Source organism: Pteropus alecto, unplaced genomic scaffold (assembly GCF_000325575.1).
Source record: "Pteropus alecto unplaced genomic scaffold, ASM32557v1 scaffold14, whole genome shotgun sequence".
NCBI classification, from domain to species: Eukaryota; Metazoa; Chordata; class Mammalia; order Chiroptera; family Pteropodidae; genus Pteropus; species Pteropus alecto.
The window spans coordinates 4,173,092-4,191,635 of record NW_006436810.1 but is presented as its reverse complement, the minus strand read 5'-3'; the positions used below and the strand labels follow the sequence as shown (position 1 = coordinate 4,191,635).

Here is an 18,544-nt window from a genome sequence, read left to right as displayed (position 1 = left end):
TTTTAAAATCTGTATGATTTTCTCTTTAGAATTGTATTTATTTAAAAAAAAAAAACTCCTTAATGCAGTAATATTTTCACACCAGATATTTCTCTTATCTTATATTAAATATATTTCTAATACTATTAATATCTGTGAGTTCTTTCCACTACCTCAATGTATGATATCAGACCCTCGTTTTCAAAGAATTTCCTTATACAAATAATCCTTAGTACTGATAACCGATAAGTTGTGAATATGAACTTGGAGTATGAACAAGAATAAGTTTGTTTTGTCAGAAGATGATTTTGTTCTTTTGATCACATACCAGTGTTCTTTCAGTTTTAGTAATTAACACATGAGTATGGGTGTGGGTTTTGTTAACCAAATAAAGCACACATCCGAAAAATTGTCTAACTGACGTACCCAACATGTAAATATGTAAAGATAACAAGCATAATTTAACTACACTAAGCAGAGATCAAGAGAGTGGAATTATAACCTAGAGAAGCAGAGAATTTGACCACTTGAGATCCAGTCATGACTCCATTTTATAGATTTGCCAGAAGGGCTGCTCTCTTGGGCCAAGGATAAGGCTGGGAATTTTTAAAACTTAATTGTGCAATAAAGTTTTGCTTGGATTAGTCAGTGGATTCAAGAGTTCTTTTTCTTATTTCACAAAATATTGAAAAGTATCTTCCCCTAGAGTTTAATGGGTTTTATTTAAATACTATGTCAATTTGTTACTGTCAAGGCCTTAATCAGTTTAACTAACCGAATGTCATAGGCATTGTATTGATACTGAAGACCTCAAAAGAACACTAATTGTACCATTTTATAAAGGCAAATTACCTTCTAAAGATACTTGCTAAATAGAGCTGGCTTTGAGTTATATACTAGAATCTGTATCTTTTTATTGATAGTATTCTTTGTTCATTTATTTTGTAGATAAAAATACCAGCGTTTAAGATGATAGAGATAGCTTCATGATTATGTAGACTGTTTTTGTTTTTTTTTATCTCTGGAATTTGAGACCATATCGACTTTTAGTAGCCTAACTGTTCAAATTTTTTAAATGTAGACACAGACTTAAATATGTGGAAAATGTATGTTATTTAAAATATTAAAAACATGTTCTTTCCTAGGAAGCCAGGCCTCTTATAGATTTTTTGAAATATTTTTGTTCACTGTGGAACACTGAGAGAACCTCTTTTTGCATATATCATTATTTGTGAGGATAATTTAATCGACTAAAATATAAAGAAAAGCCAAACTCTGAGGACGTCAGAGGCCTTGAAACTACTGCGTACCTAGCAGTAAACTACCATTCACCACCAGCTACTCATAAGTAATAAGTGGGAAGGTAACGGCATCTAAAACACTGTCTTTAAACCAAGGTGTCAGGTTTATATTTTATCTGTAAAAAATGTAGCAGGAATATATTTGACATCTACCTCAGCAAACAAATTAATGCTAATTAAAGATTAATGTGTTGTAATTAGCATTAAAAATGCAATTAAATTGTGAGTAAATGGACCAGGAATAGAAAATCGTTAGACTTCTCACTGCCTGGTTTTTCATATTCTGCCTTTTGTTTTTGCAGCAAATAGAGGAAGCGGGGCAGCAGGCAGCTCCCAGACCGGAGATGCTCTGGGGAAAGCACTTGCTTCGGTGAGGAAATATTGACTTTGGACTTCACGTGTACCACTGTAGAAGGCTGAACTTTAATCACAAGTGGCCATTTGAAATTTTAGGAAATGAATGGCAAATAGCTTTGATTTTTGGAAATGCTAACTTTCTTGCATAATGATCATTGGGAAATTTGAGGAGAAAACTCTGAAGCTTCCAGGGCATGGCTGGTCTCTTCCTTCTTGTCTCCTCTTAATGGTGCTAAGTGGTCTTCAGTAATGGATTTGTGGGTATTCTCAGGGCCTTTAGCTGTATAGATTTTCTATCATGATTTCTTATTTTTCTCTAAGGTCATATGAGTGCTCATTGGCCAACTAAGACTGACTTTTGCTAGGGGCTATTCTAAAACATACTGGAAAAGTCATTTTTTTAAAAAAAAGGCCATAACTGGGGTCCATGAGAATTTGTCACATATTTGGGGACTTGGAGACTCAGCTTCTCCGCTTTCCCTGCCCACTGCCGAGAGGCCACAACTGAGCATTTCCTGCATGCTCACTAGTGAAACACGTGACACATCTTTTTTGTCTGAGGAAGTATACCTGGTGTTGTCCCCAAAAGCTAAACGTGGTCATTTGCGAATCTAATTGGAGATTTTCTTGCTCTGACACTTGGTCTCCTCAGTTGATTTTTCCTTACCACTGGGAGCATAAAATAAGTTTGATTTATGGTAGCATCGTGACCAAGTAAAAGTTTTTATTTAATCTGAGCATTCTTATGTCTTGGAATCAAATGCCTTACTTACAGTGAGGAAGGAGTTAGACAACAGTCTTAGAGATGATACTGTCTGACGTGTTTTGTGGAGGGGGATGAAAGTTGTGGGTATCTCTGTGGCTTGCTCGCAGCCACACAGCCACGTAGGAAACGGGAAGCAAAGGACTAGAACTAAAGTCTGCTGACCTCCAGTAGTCCATTTCTTTTCCGACTATCTTATATGACCTCAATAATTCTTATTTTGAAAAATTAAAGTAATTGTTAAGATTTTCATTTTAGACTAGGAGTAGTATAGTTGATTATTAAATGTATTTTGTAACTTGTAATTTTTTTTTAATGAATTGCACTGACACTTCGTAGTTTACACAGTTGTCGATTGTTCCTAATAATGAGGGTTTGTTTCTTTTCTCCCCACTGTTTTAAGATCTATTCTCCAGATCACACCAACAACAGCTTTTCATCAAACCCTTCAACTCCCGTTGGCTCTCCTCCTTCCCTCTCAGGTACTGTGCCTTACCCCCCACTCCACCGCAGTGCCGCTGGGTTAAACCGTGTCCCCTCACTCTTCCTCAGAGCTCAAAACATAATATTCCCAAACGGATAGAAAGGAGTGGGAGAGACAGACTGCCCTGTGAAGGTATAGTCGTTTATACCCAAAAGTTTTCTTAAAAATTAGATGTTTTTAGAATACATAGGCAAATGGAAAACTTTGTCCTTAAACTTTTCCTAGCTCTGTAGAAGGTACTTAATAGAATAACATACTCCAATAGGTAGTAAATATAGTCATAAATAAAGACCATTCAAAAGGATCCTTTCCCACAGATATTTTAAACTTCCCAAATTCCCTCTTTAAAGTCCATTCCTTTGGAATATTTGGACAACTACAATTTTGTAAATAAATCGTGAAGTAACCATGTGGAGTAAAAGAGGATGTTTGCCTTTAAAAATAACAAATTACATGACCTGTGGCTTTAAATAATAAAATTATAAGTTGTCGAATTATGTTAGTACAGCATTTCACTTTTCAGAGATCCATTTAAGAGGCTTGTTCCCTTTCCGGTATAAATGCTTCCAGCACTAAACGCTGTCTAGTGCATGTCTCTACTCTTTGGAAAGAGGACAGGTGGCGTCTAACAACAACAACAAAAAATCACATCTCTACCTCATCGAAACCTGACCTTACTGTAATTTATAGTGGAGTCACTTGCCTCATGTCCCCATCCCTGTATTATTCCCTGCATGGCCCATTATATACTGAGGTCCCTGGGACTGCATGGGAGGTTTCAGACTGCCAAAGCTGTCAGAGGTGGTGGCCATGGCTTACGTGGGATTTATTATCAGCTTTTTCCAAGCCTCCATTGACATGGGTCAGGGAGGTGACAGAATAGAGTAGGGTAGTGGGACTTTTAAGTCCATATGTCCAGAGAGACAAAATTGAAACTGGGAAGAAATAGAGACGATAGAAGAGGATAACGGAACCACAATGAAACATTTTTCGTGACAGAACAGGAAAGGGAAGTTTAGAATTGTTATACTCTTCTGGTTCAGTGCCATATCGTTAAGCTCTGGAAAATAATCACAAGCCTCCATGTCCAGAGCCAGAGAAGGATCAAGACAGCATCGAGCCCAGTGAGAAGAGTGATAAGGAGGTCCGAGCAGGAAGAACCCCAAGTTTCACATTTCAAGCAAAACAGCTCTAATTTCGTCTATTTTATAATTTGGAGAAAAAAATTCTGGAGTCTAATAAAATTTGAGAACAGCTATTGTAGTCTAGCGCTCTGATTTTACAGACGAGTGTACAAGGCCTAGAAAGGGTACATGACTTGCTGAGGCTACGTCAGCAATATCAGAGCTCGGACTGAATCAGGGGGCTCACCATTCTGCCACTGCACTTCTAGGTCATTCGGGGGAGGGGAAGGTTAGGATGCACAAATCGTTCCAGAAAACAGCCCGAATACCCTAAACCTGAGCAGTATGCTCTTTGTGGGAGACACAGAAACAAGGCTACTTTTGGGGTCCTGGTAGTTCATCGTAGAAGACCACATGTTAGGAAGAAGGAACTTTACAAAGATGTAAACGTGGGGACAGATTGCTATTTTCACACTGATGGCGGTGACCAGATTCTGTCACTAAAATAATTGAACAAAATATTCTATTTTTATTTAGCATAAAAATACATATATATGCACACCCAGAAATGACAGGAAGAGTGAATTTTTAAAGTGCTAACTGTGGCAGGGCATGAGATTTCAGTGAGATCATAGATCTTTTTTTTTCCCTTTCTTGAATTATTTATTTTCTAGCTTTTCTACACTGAATGTGTATAATTTTAAATTTAAAAGTAGGAGGTTAAACATGTAATATTGCAGCATGAATCTTTCTTTACCTTCAAGTTTGGTGAATCAAAAAAATTATTCTCTTTGGAAGAAACTCACTTACTTATTACTATTGTTATATTGAGTTTTTAGATTTCTGGTTTTGTGGATCATTGCCAACTAATCTTACATCCTTAAAAAGTTTCCGAAGGCTTATTCCTCTGGATCATTTTAAAAACAAGTAGCAAAGCCATTTTTCATTGGTGAGAGAATTTTGGCTTAACAAACTGGCCTCCATGAAGGTGTAACAGAAGCCTCCCTTTGTGCACCTAGAAGTACCTTGACGATATAGCGATACTTTTCTAGCAAAAGAACACTTCTCTAGCTAAAACTCGGAATCTATTAAATGTTCCCTTTCAGGAAGAAGCTTGAAAGAATTCTGACTCTGCGTAAATTCTACATATTTTACATTAAAATACTTTTCTTGCCCCCAAATTCTTGTATGGAGGATTTACACGTGTTTACGTTATGGTCCAAATGGAAATGAGCATTGCTATTTCTAAAAGAACTGTTTAAAATGTCGGTGAGATTATTTTTAAGATTACATAGATCTCATTGTAATTCCTATTTTAATATCAGCAGGCACAGCTGTTTGGTCCAGAAATGGAGGACAGGCCTCATCATCTCCTAACTACGAAGGACCCCTTCACTCTTTGGTGAGTCTAATCTGCTGGTCTTCCCTCTGGCCATTTTCAGACCCTGTTTGTCTTTTTGCATCTATTTCATGCTCCAAGATTCTTATTTTCACCAATAGGAACTTCAAAATGACGTTAAGCCCACAGGTTTGGTTAAAGCCAGAGTTATTAGACGATGCTTGTTCCTGCTGGTATATTGTAACCCAGATACTACTACAGTATCTGGGCTCTAAAGATCCAGGACCAGATATAAGATTAAAAATCCTGAAAGGGTAAAGGCCTACTTCCCACCTTGGGGCAAGATCCCTGTCCATGATTAAACGACTCTGCTGATGTGAGCGCTGCAGTTCTAACTAAGCTGCGTAGCTGGAACACCTGAAGATTCTATGTATCTCTGCTCTGCTTTCCAAAAGAACAGGTTTATAGGAGTTTTCCTCTTGCCCTTGGAATAAGAAGCCTACTATTATTTCCTTGTTCCCTTTGGTTCTCATAGTAGTCTAGTAAAATCATAAATCTCTCTTCTTCCAGTAGGGAATAGCTGAAAATTTGCTTGGGTTTAATTAATATTATAAATAGTCACATGATGATTCAGTGTCTGACACTCCAGTCTTCCTCAGCTTACAATGGTGGGACTGGAAATGTGCTGGAAACCCCAGTGCTCTCTGCAGTCTCTAGACTATGTGTAAATCAAATGAGGAAGAGTGTTAACAGCAAGGAGGTATTCATTTTCCAGATTGATGCCCTTTTTTCCCCATATTTTGAGATGGAACATGGAAGAAGGTGTAGATTTATCTATCGAATATTGTGTTGTCAGCCATTCGAAGTTTTATTTCTTCCCTTCTAAAAAGTAAAATACAAAGGCGTATTTTCCCTTTTGTTGTTCTCTTCCTTGCCATAGTGTGTGAATCATGCAGCTAGGCACTCCAGGTAAAGGCAGCCATCGAGTGAGACAACATGTTATGCACTACCTACTTAGCCCAATTAACCTGCACCCTACATCCAAATAATCCATAGCTGTTTTAAGCACTTACCTCCTTCAGTTATTTCCTGGGACCCATCTATCAAAACCGATTTTATCCAACTGTAGAACTGTAAAGATTGGGTTTATAGTTGTAAACAAACCTTCAGTTCTCTTTGAATTCTCAACACTCAAGAGGGTATTTGAAAGCAGAAACTGCTGTCTCCACCAGGAAGCTGTAAGCCAGAAAGGATCATAGGCACATGTATTATTTCTTTTCATGCTCACATTTACATTCAGAAGTGTATATATTCATTTCCATGTTTATAAATTAAGAAGTATAGATTCAAAAAAGTTAGTAACTATTCCAAGGTCACATTAGTACCCAAGCTAGGAGTTTAAGGGAGGTCTCTTAACAGCCAGAGCCCACCAACTCGGAATGCTCTGTACCACAGACTGACTATATTAGACACACATTCTTCCTGTCAGTATAGAATAATCAGAAATTGTTTTTCTCATACAGTAGAGTCAGTGCATCTGTTTGCACAGCCCATTGGAAATCAAAGCGGATTGTAGCATGATCTAGCACAAAGAGGCATTAGATTTGAAGTCAGAAGACTTAGATTTCAACCCAGATTTTACCACTTCCTGGCATCGTAATGCTAAGTAATTCATTCATTTAATTTCTTTGAGCCTCATTTGCACGTTTATATGGAAAGGATCATAATGTCTTTCCTACTTTCCTTAACACACATAATAAGACGACCCAATGGGATGGTATATGTTAACCTTGAGAGTAGTATGCAGAGGTTTATTTGCTATCATTATTGATCACACTGAAAAAATGAATTTGCATCTACATGTCCTTTTTCTTCACCAAAAACTATAATATAGGCCTTATCTAGTTGCGTAAAACTAGGATCCAAATGGCTGAGATGGAAGAAAAAGGTCAGTGGATCTTTAACTGTGTAATTTAATTGTGTAAGGTAGTGAATTCTATACTATAGTAAGGAATTTAACATCAATTAGGAGCCGCTGGTGAACTTTAACTTAAAAGTTTGTGATTCTTGAGTCTTGAAATCTCATACCAGTTTAGTTGACAGATCGTTGTAATTTTTTTTCTGTAATCATTTCAAGTCCCCATTCTTTTCTACATACACACACGAGCTGGCGATAAAAGATAGAAAGCAAAAGTACGCAGTAAGAAATTGCAGTCTGTATGCATTTACCTGTCCCTGACTTGATACTTGGCACTGTGTCATGTGCCACAGAGGAGATTAAGGAAATACGCCTTCAAGAAGATTATTTAGTTGGGAAACTATAAATAGGTCACCTTTCCATTGTTAATTTTTAAAAAATTTTTAACCAATGTCTGTCATAATGTTCCTTAAATTCAGTAAATATTTTTCTTTTCTAGAGTCAATCTAAATTCTCTTGCAAACTAACGCAATATAGTATAGCATATGTATATTATCTTGTCCTGGAAGAATCACCAAATTTTTGTTTATGAAAAATAACACTATAATTATAACATTAACATTTTTCACCAGTTTTCTAGGAAGGACACTACTTTTATTATCATTTAAGGAAATAAACTTTATTGGAAACATATTTAGAAACTCAAAGTGTGGTTTGTGTCAACTCAGGTTTTACTTATCAAACCTATGCACGCATTTCAAAATCAATCAAATTTCTCGTCATTTATTAACCGACAGCAAAGCCGAATTGAAGATCGTTTAGAAAGACTGGATGATGCTATTCACGTTCTCCGGAATCATGCGGTGGGCCCATCCACAGCTATGCCTGGTGGCCATGGGGACATGCATGGTATCATTGGACCGTCTCATAACGGAGCAATGGGTGGTCTGGGCTCAGGGTATGGAACCGGTCTTCTTTCCGCCAACAGACATTCACTCATGGTAAGTGATGAAATTTGTAGGCTCCATAAGTTATTGTGTAGAATTAGAATTTTAAGTATAAATACTAGTGCTTCTGTTTTTTTCTTTTTTAAACAGCTCTATTGAGATATAATTTTCTTAACATGCAGTTCACCCATTTAATGTTCCAATGCACTGTTTTAGTATATTCTCAGGGTTATGCAACCATCACCAGTCTAATTTTAGAACATTTTTCCCCCAGCAAAAAATAAAAAATCTCCATTGCCATTAGCAGTTACTCACCATTATTTTAGTCCCTAGCAACTACTGATCTACTTTTTCTCTATATAGATTTGCCTGTTCTAGACATTTCCTTTGAGTGGAATTGTGTATTACGTGGTGGTGTGATTTTTTTCTATCTTCTTTTACTTAGCACAATATTTTCACAGTTTATGCATGTTTTATCATATATCAAAGTGTCATTCATTTTTATTGATAAACAATAGTCTGTTATATAGATAACCATTATATTTACCTATTAATCGGGTGATGGATATTTGAGTTATTTCTACTCTTCGGCTTTTATGAATAATGGTCCTATGAACATTCTTGTCCAAGTTTTAGTGTGGACACAGGTTTTCATTTCACTTAAGTACATACCTAGGAGAGCATTGCTGGGTCATTGCTGGTGTTTAAATTCTTCATCTTGGTGACTTTGGTTGAAGGACCCAACTTATGTTCATGTTACATTGCCAGCATTTCAGATGTGAATAGGTTGTATTTTTTTTTTTTAATTAAGGAAACTAAATCAATGACTTCTGATTCTGAATATGGGAGGTGGAAATATATGGTGTGTTTCTCTGTCTAAATGTGTGGTATAGGACCATGTCATTAAAATGCAGTTTTACTGCTACATATTCATAAATCTTTATCTGAATAATATTAAGCAGATTTGTCCATGTTACAATTAGAGTTTCAATTTTGCCCCTTACCTTTGCTAAGAATTTGAGAGTGCATCCTTTTGGGGGGTGATTATGAAGACTCAAAAGAATCTTCCTAACAAAATATTAAGTGATGACTTTAATAAGGTGACTGAATGGCTGGAGAATTTAATGTTACTAGTAATTCTGTGTAATTCTGCTCCTTACAAACTTTTGCCTGATCAGCAAACACCTTAGTGTGCTGTTTGTACCTTATGGACTCTTAAAAAGTTGTTTGGAGAAGGTCTGTTTTCCGTTATCACTAAAAAGTCTCTTGTTTAACAATTTTTCCAAAAGAAGAATGAAAAATAACTACAGGTTATTCCGAGGCTCTGTGCTTAATAGTATTCTTCTGCCCTCTTTTCAATTTCTCTTAATAAAAGAGTAAGAGTACCATCCTGAGTGGCATATTATAGAGACCTGCAACCAATTTGAAACCAAAAATACTGATTTATAAATAGAAGCAATGAACTCACTTCTAAAACGCGGAAAGATGTTCTTGAATGCCAAAGCTAAATCTTTTTTTTTTTTCCTTGCTTGCTTTTCCTTGACCTCTACCCTAAAAATTCATCATTGAGTAGAAATTGTTTGTCTATTCATGGCAGTTGCTAAGAGTTAACAAAAGGAAAATCTAGATTTTAATTTAGCTTGGCCTCAGGTAATGTGTTAAATACACTTGGGATGCATATAATATGAGATTTTAGTTTGTACAGCTCTCTTTTTTTAACTGCGATGTTTAAACAATACTGCTTTTAATTAAGAAATCTGGCTTTATTAAAAGCCAGATCTGTGACTTATAACCATTTCTGTATATCTGCTCTCAATCAAGAGAAAAATAGTTTAATTTTTGTAGCTGTGTTCGTTTTGCATATGTTAAACGGATGCAACGTGCACCCAGGGCATTGTTCAGAGCCAGCTTTTTCCATAAATATGTTAAGTTTGCTCTTAAATACCAGATGTAGGTTAAGTGGTTCTTTAAAATAATAAACTATACATAGATGCTGTTTGGAACTATTTGACCTTTGAATTGCCCCCTCTTTGAGTCTGATTCAGAGGTGGAATAGGAAGAGGATACTAGATACATCTTTGGAGATGGGAAGTTGGATGGACCCAGGTAGAGGGGAAAGATAGAATGGAATAGAGCAATAGAAAGAAGGGAAATAATCGGCCAATATTACACAGAAGTGTCTTTGATTTTATTTTGGAAAAAAACAAAAAACAAAAAAAACTATGCCGAAGCAATGAAGCTGCTGGTTTCGCTGATGAGGAAAATTTCTTACCCACTCCTCTGAAGACATTTATAATTCCATCAAGGATGGCCACAGAACCAGCCAGACAGTAGAGCAACTCCAAATATGTGACATGGCAACAACCTGCTGCCCTTTAAACGAAAATTTTCAGTATGCCCCCAGAATCCAAGCTCCTCAGCCCGAAACTCTATAACGTGTGTGAACGAGATGGGATTGTCATTTCTTTCCTTGTGAAAACTGGTATGAATTTTCAAACAAAAACATAAGAACAAAGGAAATAGTTTTTGAATTTAGTCAGTCTGAAGTTAGCCTTTGACCATTTGATACATTCCACAATAAAAAGGAAGTTGAAGAGGAAGAGGGAAAAACACACACACGCCCCCCAACAACAACAAAAAAAATTCAAGGAGGATGCTGGTAATGTTTTCCACATTTGAATTTTAATACATGAAACAGGCTATAAAACTTAGGCCAGCTGCAGTAAGTAAAGTAGCAGTGGGAGGTATGCACCGGAAACTGTGGCCCAGCCAGCGCTGCTGGGAGTTTCTTTCCCAACTACACACCTTCGCTTGTTCTGGAGGAGAAGCATGTTGTACAGTAACTTTACACCCATCCCGGGGCAGGCTGTGTTCTGAGCAAATCTGCTTTATAACCCCCCTTAATAATTCCTTCTGATTAAGGAATAGACAGCTCTGAATCCCCTTGACCTTCAATCCTCTTCTCGTTTCCTCTCTCCCCGCCTTCCAAAAATCAAAACAAAATGGCTTGATAACTTGGAAGATGATATAAGCATTTCATTCTGCAGCAGCTTGAAATCGTGGTGGGGGAAAAACCGTGGTTCTGCCTCAGCTATTATGTTATCTCATTTAATTGCTAACATATTGTACTTAGCTTTTGATTCATAAAATGTTTTCCTTGGAGTTCTGAAGTAGGTCTTCAGTGATTCACTAAGTATTAGTATAATGAAAGGGATTTTTTTCACAGCAGCATGGCTCATAACACTAGAATGAATGTTGTATACTTGTGGGCTTTCTAAATGATATTATTTGGCCATGCTCTTTTGTGCAAAAACCTTCACCAGCTTTTCATTATCTACAAGATAAAGACCAATTTCTAGCCTAGCTTATAAAGTCCCTTTACCATTTACCAAAAGCCTTATGTTTAGCCATTCCAATATGCAAAAACTTTTCCAGCAATACCAGTCTGTGCACATTATCAGAATTTCTCTTTGATGTTCTAACTAGATACTTCTATAGCTATCTGGATTGGCCTGCCATACCCACTTCTCTCTGTTCATCTCATCTCACCGATTCTCAAAGTTCTGACTCAAATTCTGCCTCTTCCAAGAAGCCTTCCATTGCTACCTCCACCTGTGATAGTCATTTTCTTTCTACACTCATAGCACTGTGAATCATACTATTGGCTAGATATTTATCTTTCCTAGTTATGCATAGCTATGTATCTTTTGTAGGTAAGACTTTTGCCTTACCAACTATGTCGTAAATTCCTTGAGTACCACATGTTACATTTTGTTTCCGTCCCAGTAAATAATCAGTTAAAAGGGAAGAAAGGAAACATATTTTCTGTGTGCCTGACAAGTTGCCAGCCCCACTGCTAGGTGTGTTGTATGTTATGTCACGCAGTCTTCACAAGAGCCCAGTGAGGATGATACTGGTGTACGTTTTATGTCTCAGGCTCAAATGAGCCGTAGAAGGTTTGAGCCGTCTCAAGTCACAAAGCTGGATTTAAACTCAGATACGTTGACTCCAAACCTCATGTCCCCAGAGATTGTCTGTAGGTATGTGTTTTAAGAATTAATTTTAGGTGATAAGAGCCTGTGATTTTCAAATCCTGGTAAACGTTTATGATGAAAGAAGAGTCCAGGTATCTCATGGCGAAGTTCCCAGAGCAGCTCTCTACTCAAAGGTAAAGAACTTTTCCTCCAGTGTGGCAGCATTTCGATTAAAATCCACATTGTGTAAACACTTATTCTTAAATCCACATACCTGTGCAAAGTGGCAAGAGGTGTGAACTCTCCTTCCTAGGGTCCTTAAAGTAATAAATTTAAAATTTTTTTTTTCCTACTATAACCACCCACTTTTCTAATAGAATCAGATCAGAAACCTCTGAATGTGGGAGAATAAGAAAACAGCTGGGTTTATTACTAACCTTGTCGGAAACTCTTACCCAGATATAATCTCCTCGGTGCCTCTGATATATCTCCATGGCTAATCCTGATATCAAATCATTAGATTTTTTATAAATTATTGAAATGGCAATTTTCCAAATATAATTGTCTTCATTATTCATTCAGTATTCAGGTCCACGGATGAGACCTGAAAGATAGCCTTGCAGATGACCTAATCTCCTCTTTGAACTGAATAAGAACAAAACCCATATCAAAAATGTCTTCATGTGACTGTATGTGCTTCTAATTACTTGTCAGGAAAGCCAGCAACAATAGGATCGTTTAGCTAAAAAGCTCCTATACTATTAATACATAATATTAGTGTGGTTCCCGGATCCTTTTTGCTTAAAGTCGATTTACTCATTTCAAAACCATTTATCGAATGGTAACCAAATGCCGGGCTCTATGCTAAGAGGTGGTCTCTGCTCTCAAGGGGTTCACAGTCTAGTAAGAAAGGACGCACTTAAAAACAAGTTGCTGTAGCAATATAGTCAGCTCCATAAGGGAGGGCAGCCCCAGCTCTGTTATCCGAGAGCGAGGGATCACATTGTCCCTTGGTGGAGGAGTAGTGATTGCCTAAGGATCTAGTTGCTCTAGTTGACTTAGGGGCGGAGGAGCCCTGTGAACTCACACCCACACCTGTTCTCTGCAGCATCCACTTACTAGTGGAGTGTGGCACGCTTCAGAAACCACTGATAGACACCAATCTTAGCCCAGGTTCTCTCTTATCAATAGCATTTTTAGTTTGACTTTGGATTTAAAAGAATTTATCAGAAGAACATTCATTAGATGAAGAAGCAGCTTTGTATTTAACTGACATTAAACACGGGAGAACTTTTTTTATCTTGGGCCTCAGAGGATGAACAATTTAAATTAGTTTTGCTTTCATAATTCTTGAGATTTAAGACCACTGAATTTTAGATTATAAAAGCACCCAGAAGTCCATGAGCCTATGGCCCTTATTTTATGGCCAAAGACTGAGGCCCAGAAAAGAGAAGTGACCCTAGCATGGATCCTCCATAGTTAATGGCCAAGCTGGGATTAAAAACCAGATGAGCAAGCAATGAGACCAGCACTCTTTGTACTAAATACCACACTACTGCAGCAAACTTCCTCTCTAACCTAATACCATAGCAATTTCAAAACTGTGGCTGGTATTACAAACCGTTCTGTTACTCGTACTTAACTCATGAAACCCAAGAAAACTCTTCATGTGCCCTTTGGCTCCCTGCCACATGTTGCTGTTTAGTTCAACCAGTCATACTTAGCAATGACAGAGGGTAATGGGCAGAGGTGTGATTTCTTGGGTAGCGCTTACTGGTCTGTAGTCATAGGAGTGGCAGAAGTCAGAAAATCTTGTTTCTATGCAGACCTCTTCAACAAAGCTATGATCTGTAGAGGCTCCATTATTTTCACTCTTGTGTTTTCATGGATTTTGAGGCCACAAAATTCCATTTCTAAGCAGTCATTACCATAGAATCTCAGAGACCTGAGAAGTCATCTCTATCTACATCGCCCCTTCCAAGTGATCAGCCAGTCTATATCAGCCTTCCTTCAAGGGTGACCAGTTCAAAATGACCACAAAGCCCATTTCCATCAAACGTTAGAAGATTCTTCCTCATGGCTAGCCCGAATTTACTTCTCTGTGCAGTCCTCATTTTCTGCCCAGAGTTACCCCTAAGTCAACCCAACAAATATTTGAAAATTTTTTAGTTATTTGAAGACAGTCTATTCAGTACTTTTTTCTCTAGGCTAGACATTTATATCTTTCAGTAGTCTATTAAAAAGTTTTGATGTTGTGACTTTCCAGTGCATCCTCCCTAATATATGAAAATATATATATATATATTTTTTTTTTCTGGGATCTTTAGGCGTGTAGAATTTCAAACTGAACACACTGCTCAAGGAATTACCAGGTTACCCTAGGATGGATCTATCACCAGACCCATTCAATATACTATATATAGTCTTTAAGGCCACCTACCAAGATCCTATTAGCTATTTTTTGTCATCCTGCTGACAAATTTTGAACTTGTAATCAATTGAAATTCATAAGCTACACGCTCTTAACTATCCTTGTATACTTTTCGTTGTACCAGCACAAAACTTTGCACAACACCTTTAAATTTCATACCTCAGCCTTCGATCTACTTCCAGTCTAAAGATCTTCTTGAGGCCCTCCTCATTCAGTCACATATTCTTCCAGCTCTGTTGTTGGCAAATTTGATGTGTGCCGTTGATGCCCACATCAAAGCCATAAATAAAAATGTTGACCAGGGAGAACATAAAGCAAAAAGCCCGAGGTTCAGTACAATAGAAGTTCTTTCTATGCTCACATCATCCCCTGCTCTTTGGGCTTAATATTTCAACCACTTATGTTCACCTGATTTTCATCTGATGCAATCTGCCTTTTATCACTTTGTCCATAGCATTATCACAAGACATCGGGCATGCAGCATTCTCATGAATGAGGAAATGAGGTTTGTCCAGAAAGTCGTGTTCTTGGTAGAAGCAAACTGAGTTCGAGAGGTTATTGCCTGTATTTCAGAGCGCTTCGAAACTGCCCTTTAAATAGCCTGTTACAAACTTTCACCCAAGATCTTAGTCATCAAGCTCATCTTTCTAAAGCTACTAGGTCTTTTTTTTTTTTTAATTAAGATATTTGCCTACCTCTAATTTCCACCGTTTCTCCTAATCTCCACAATTATTGAATGTTTCTGAGAGCAGATTAGCGTCTTTAGTGTAGTCTTTAGCTATATGATATGGCACTTTATTTTAAGAAAACATAAAGAGAAAAAAGAACAGAAATAAAAAGACTTAAAGAAATTCTTCGTTTTATTAAAAAAAAAATTTCCCCAGCTTTATTGAGATAGTATTAACATTTAACATATATAAGGTTAAGGTGTCCAATGAGATGATTTGATGCACGCATATATTGCAAAATGATTACCGATAAGTTTAGTCGATGCTTCCATTCTTTCACATAATTACTTTTTTCTATGTTAATTACTATCACTGTGTTGTACATTAGATCCTCAGAACTTACTCATCTTATAACTGGAAATTTGTACCCTTTAACCAACATCTCTTCATTTCTCCCACCCTTTCCCAGTTCCCAACAACCACCATGCTACTCTTTTATTTCTTTGAGTTTGTTGGTTCTTAGACTGTATATGTAACCGAGAACATACAGTGTTTGTCTTTACTAACTCAAAGAAGTCCTCTTAACCACGGATTAGTTACAACAGAATTCTTGAGCTCACCATCTGATATTTATATATCAATTCAGACAAAAGTCAAGAGCTTTCGAATACACCCATAGCAATGCTACCATTTTCACTCCAGTAGCAACCCTTAAGACAAGCAGTTGGGGCATGATGCATGCCCAGATCCCACAGCAGTAGGTCCAAATTAGGTATATCCCCTTCTTTTTCCCCCAATAACTATTTTACTCAAATTCAGCCCCTATGACCTAAAAATAAGACAGTCGGTCTACACTGGACCATGAAACCTAAAGGACACCTAGGACAAACCAAGCCTCGTTTCTTCATTTTTTCCCCTAAAATATGTGTTTAGCATCCTGGCATTATGAACTTTAAATAAAAACAAAAACATGTTTTCTCCACTTTTAAAATATAAAAACATATTTAAAACAGATTCTATAACCTCATCATATTTTGACTTTGCTTTCTTCTTAAATAATAGAGGGAAAAAGCAAATAGACCTTGTAATGACACGGTCACCATTATATTTTTTATTGAACCTTTACTGGGAACAAGGACACAATGGTAAACTGTCTATAATTTCGAAAAGGCACAACCTTTGCATTAAAAATAATATTACCCTTTTCTCAAGAAAGAAGATTTGGGGGTAGGAGTAGGGATATACATTGGATATATTAGAAAATATATAAATGTTCATTCACTCATCCTGTGCTCCAGATCCTGTAGGGGATACCTAAATGTCTCTGATCCTGCAGCCCTGTGACTCTGGGAGAGTGAAACTCAAGCATGTGCCTAACTATAATGCAAAACAGAATTATTAAGTGACTTAAGAAGCAATTCAGAGAAGGATAAACATTGTCCAGCCTTAGGGGACAGCTAGGAAAAGCTTTTTGCAGAAGGGGTCATCGAGTTCATATTAGAGACTCTGTAGGATTTCGACCATTAGAGACAGGCTAGACAGGTCATTACAGAGCCATAGAGTAAACACATGATTTTAAAAATGCAGAAAATAGAGGATCTCATGTGCCCAAATGGAGGTGAGAAAATCACCGGGTGGTGCCAGCCCTGGCAGTGCCCAACCAGGCCTGCCCTGGGTAAAAAGCCCCTCCTCGAAGCACAGCAATTGGCTCAAATATTTCACATGAGAGTCCACAGGAAGAGCGAGTTTTCGTGTATATTTTTTTACATCCAAATTAAATTAACTCATGGAATTTTCCACCCTTAGGAATTAAAGTAGCAGCTCATGAAGTAATTCAGTTATGTCATTCATACCAAAACAGAAAATACTGGAGCAACTTGGCACTGTTTAAAAGCCAAGACTAGGCCTTGGCCATTTTATATTTTTTTTCAAAATCTGTGGCCATCGTGTTATTTTAACTTTTATTGTGGCTATAAATTTTTCAAATCAAAAGTATCTTAATTGCTTAGAAAACAGAAATGTAAAATGGGTGCAAAATAAGAAGAGGGTTGAAGCGAAGCAGATTTAGGAGTGAAAACCTAAAAAAAAAAAAGCTTTAACTACATTTCTGAAATGTGAAGATTCTACCTAATTGGTTGGCATTCACAGTTGTGCATAATTATAGCTTCCTCTATATCCATAAATTGTCTTAAACTCTAAAGTTGAGTTTAACCACAAGATCTGTCCAATATTAGTTAAATGACATCTTTGGGGAAGCATTATCCTGATACAATAGCCACGTTTATTTTCGAGCAGATAATTGGACATATTGTCAAAAACCAAAGTATTGAGTTTCCACATTTTAATTTCACATTTGCCTTCTCCCCAGCTTCTGCACACGGATGGGTCTCATTTGGAGCTGAAAGTGTGTGAAAGTTATTGGAGAATGGTAGTCTCTGGGTAATGTTTCTGTAAGCTGCCCAAAATTTCTCCCTGTAGTCTAGATGGGAAACAGCTGGTTTTTGTTTAAAAAGCTGTTTTGCGAAATGTCTGAATCTTGAGGTGTAGAACTGAGGTCACCAGTAAAGCAGGTGCTCAGGAACAAGTGAGAAAGACTCTGGGGACTGGCTGGCCCTGTAATCTTCTGCAGGGTACTTCCTATTAGAGGAAAAAGTGTCGAAGTTGGCTCCTTTATTTAGGACGCAAACAGATAGACGTAAGTAATCGCATTAGCGATGCTATTTAGAAGTCCAGTATCTTGAACATAGCCAGCCCTTGAGTAAATAATTAGTTCAGTATGAAAGAAACCAAAATGGTCATTTCCCTCACAAGGCTTCAAATACAAAAGTCTAAGGCTTTAGCTTCCTGTAGATATTATAAGTGCTTGAATTTCCTCTTTCCTCTTTAAATACACCAACAGCAAAAGAACTACAATTTCAAATAAGTAGTACCATAACCCAGTTATGTCCTCTGAGTTTATGGATGCCATCTAAAGGAAAGGAAGAAAAGAAACCTGAATTGGCAAGACCAGTGCCGGAGCAGTTTTGAAAAAGGCAAAATAGGAAACATGTGGAATCACTAAAGTCCAGTGCACGTCAGATATCCACCAGTCTGGAGATGAAAGGAAACAGCCTCCTCCCCGGGGAGCTGGAGGTTATTAGCAGCTGTTTATCCAGTCGGGAATAGAGATTAACATTGTAGTTTTTTTTTTTTTTTTAAAGAACTAGAAGAAGATTTGTTTGGGAAGTTGGCTCTTTATATCAAGTCACTGTGCATTGCC

The 18,544-nt window shown here is 37.3% G+C and overlaps 1 protein-coding gene across 12 annotated transcripts in view; it reads left to right on the top strand.

Annotated features, from left to right (window-relative positions):
- Positions 1-18,544, top strand: part of TCF4 (transcription factor 4) — a 344,189-nt gene that overhangs the window by 310,450 nt on the left and 15,195 nt on the right. For 7 of the 12 annotated variants that reach the window (XM_025048142.1, XM_015590847.2, XM_015590845.2 and 4 more), the window contains 4 exons: positions 1,583-1,650; positions 2,804-2,882; positions 5,334-5,410; positions 8,063-8,266. In XM_025048142.1, the coding sequence (XP_024903910.1) occupies positions 1,583-1,650; positions 2,804-2,882; positions 5,334-5,410; positions 8,063-8,266 (428 nt within the window). The remainder of the gene's footprint in view (positions 1-1,582; positions 1,651-2,803; positions 2,883-5,333; positions 5,411-8,062; positions 8,267-18,544) is intronic. The other 5 variants (XM_015590849.2, XM_015590848.2, XM_015590846.2 and 2 more) reach the window with 1 other exon arrangement.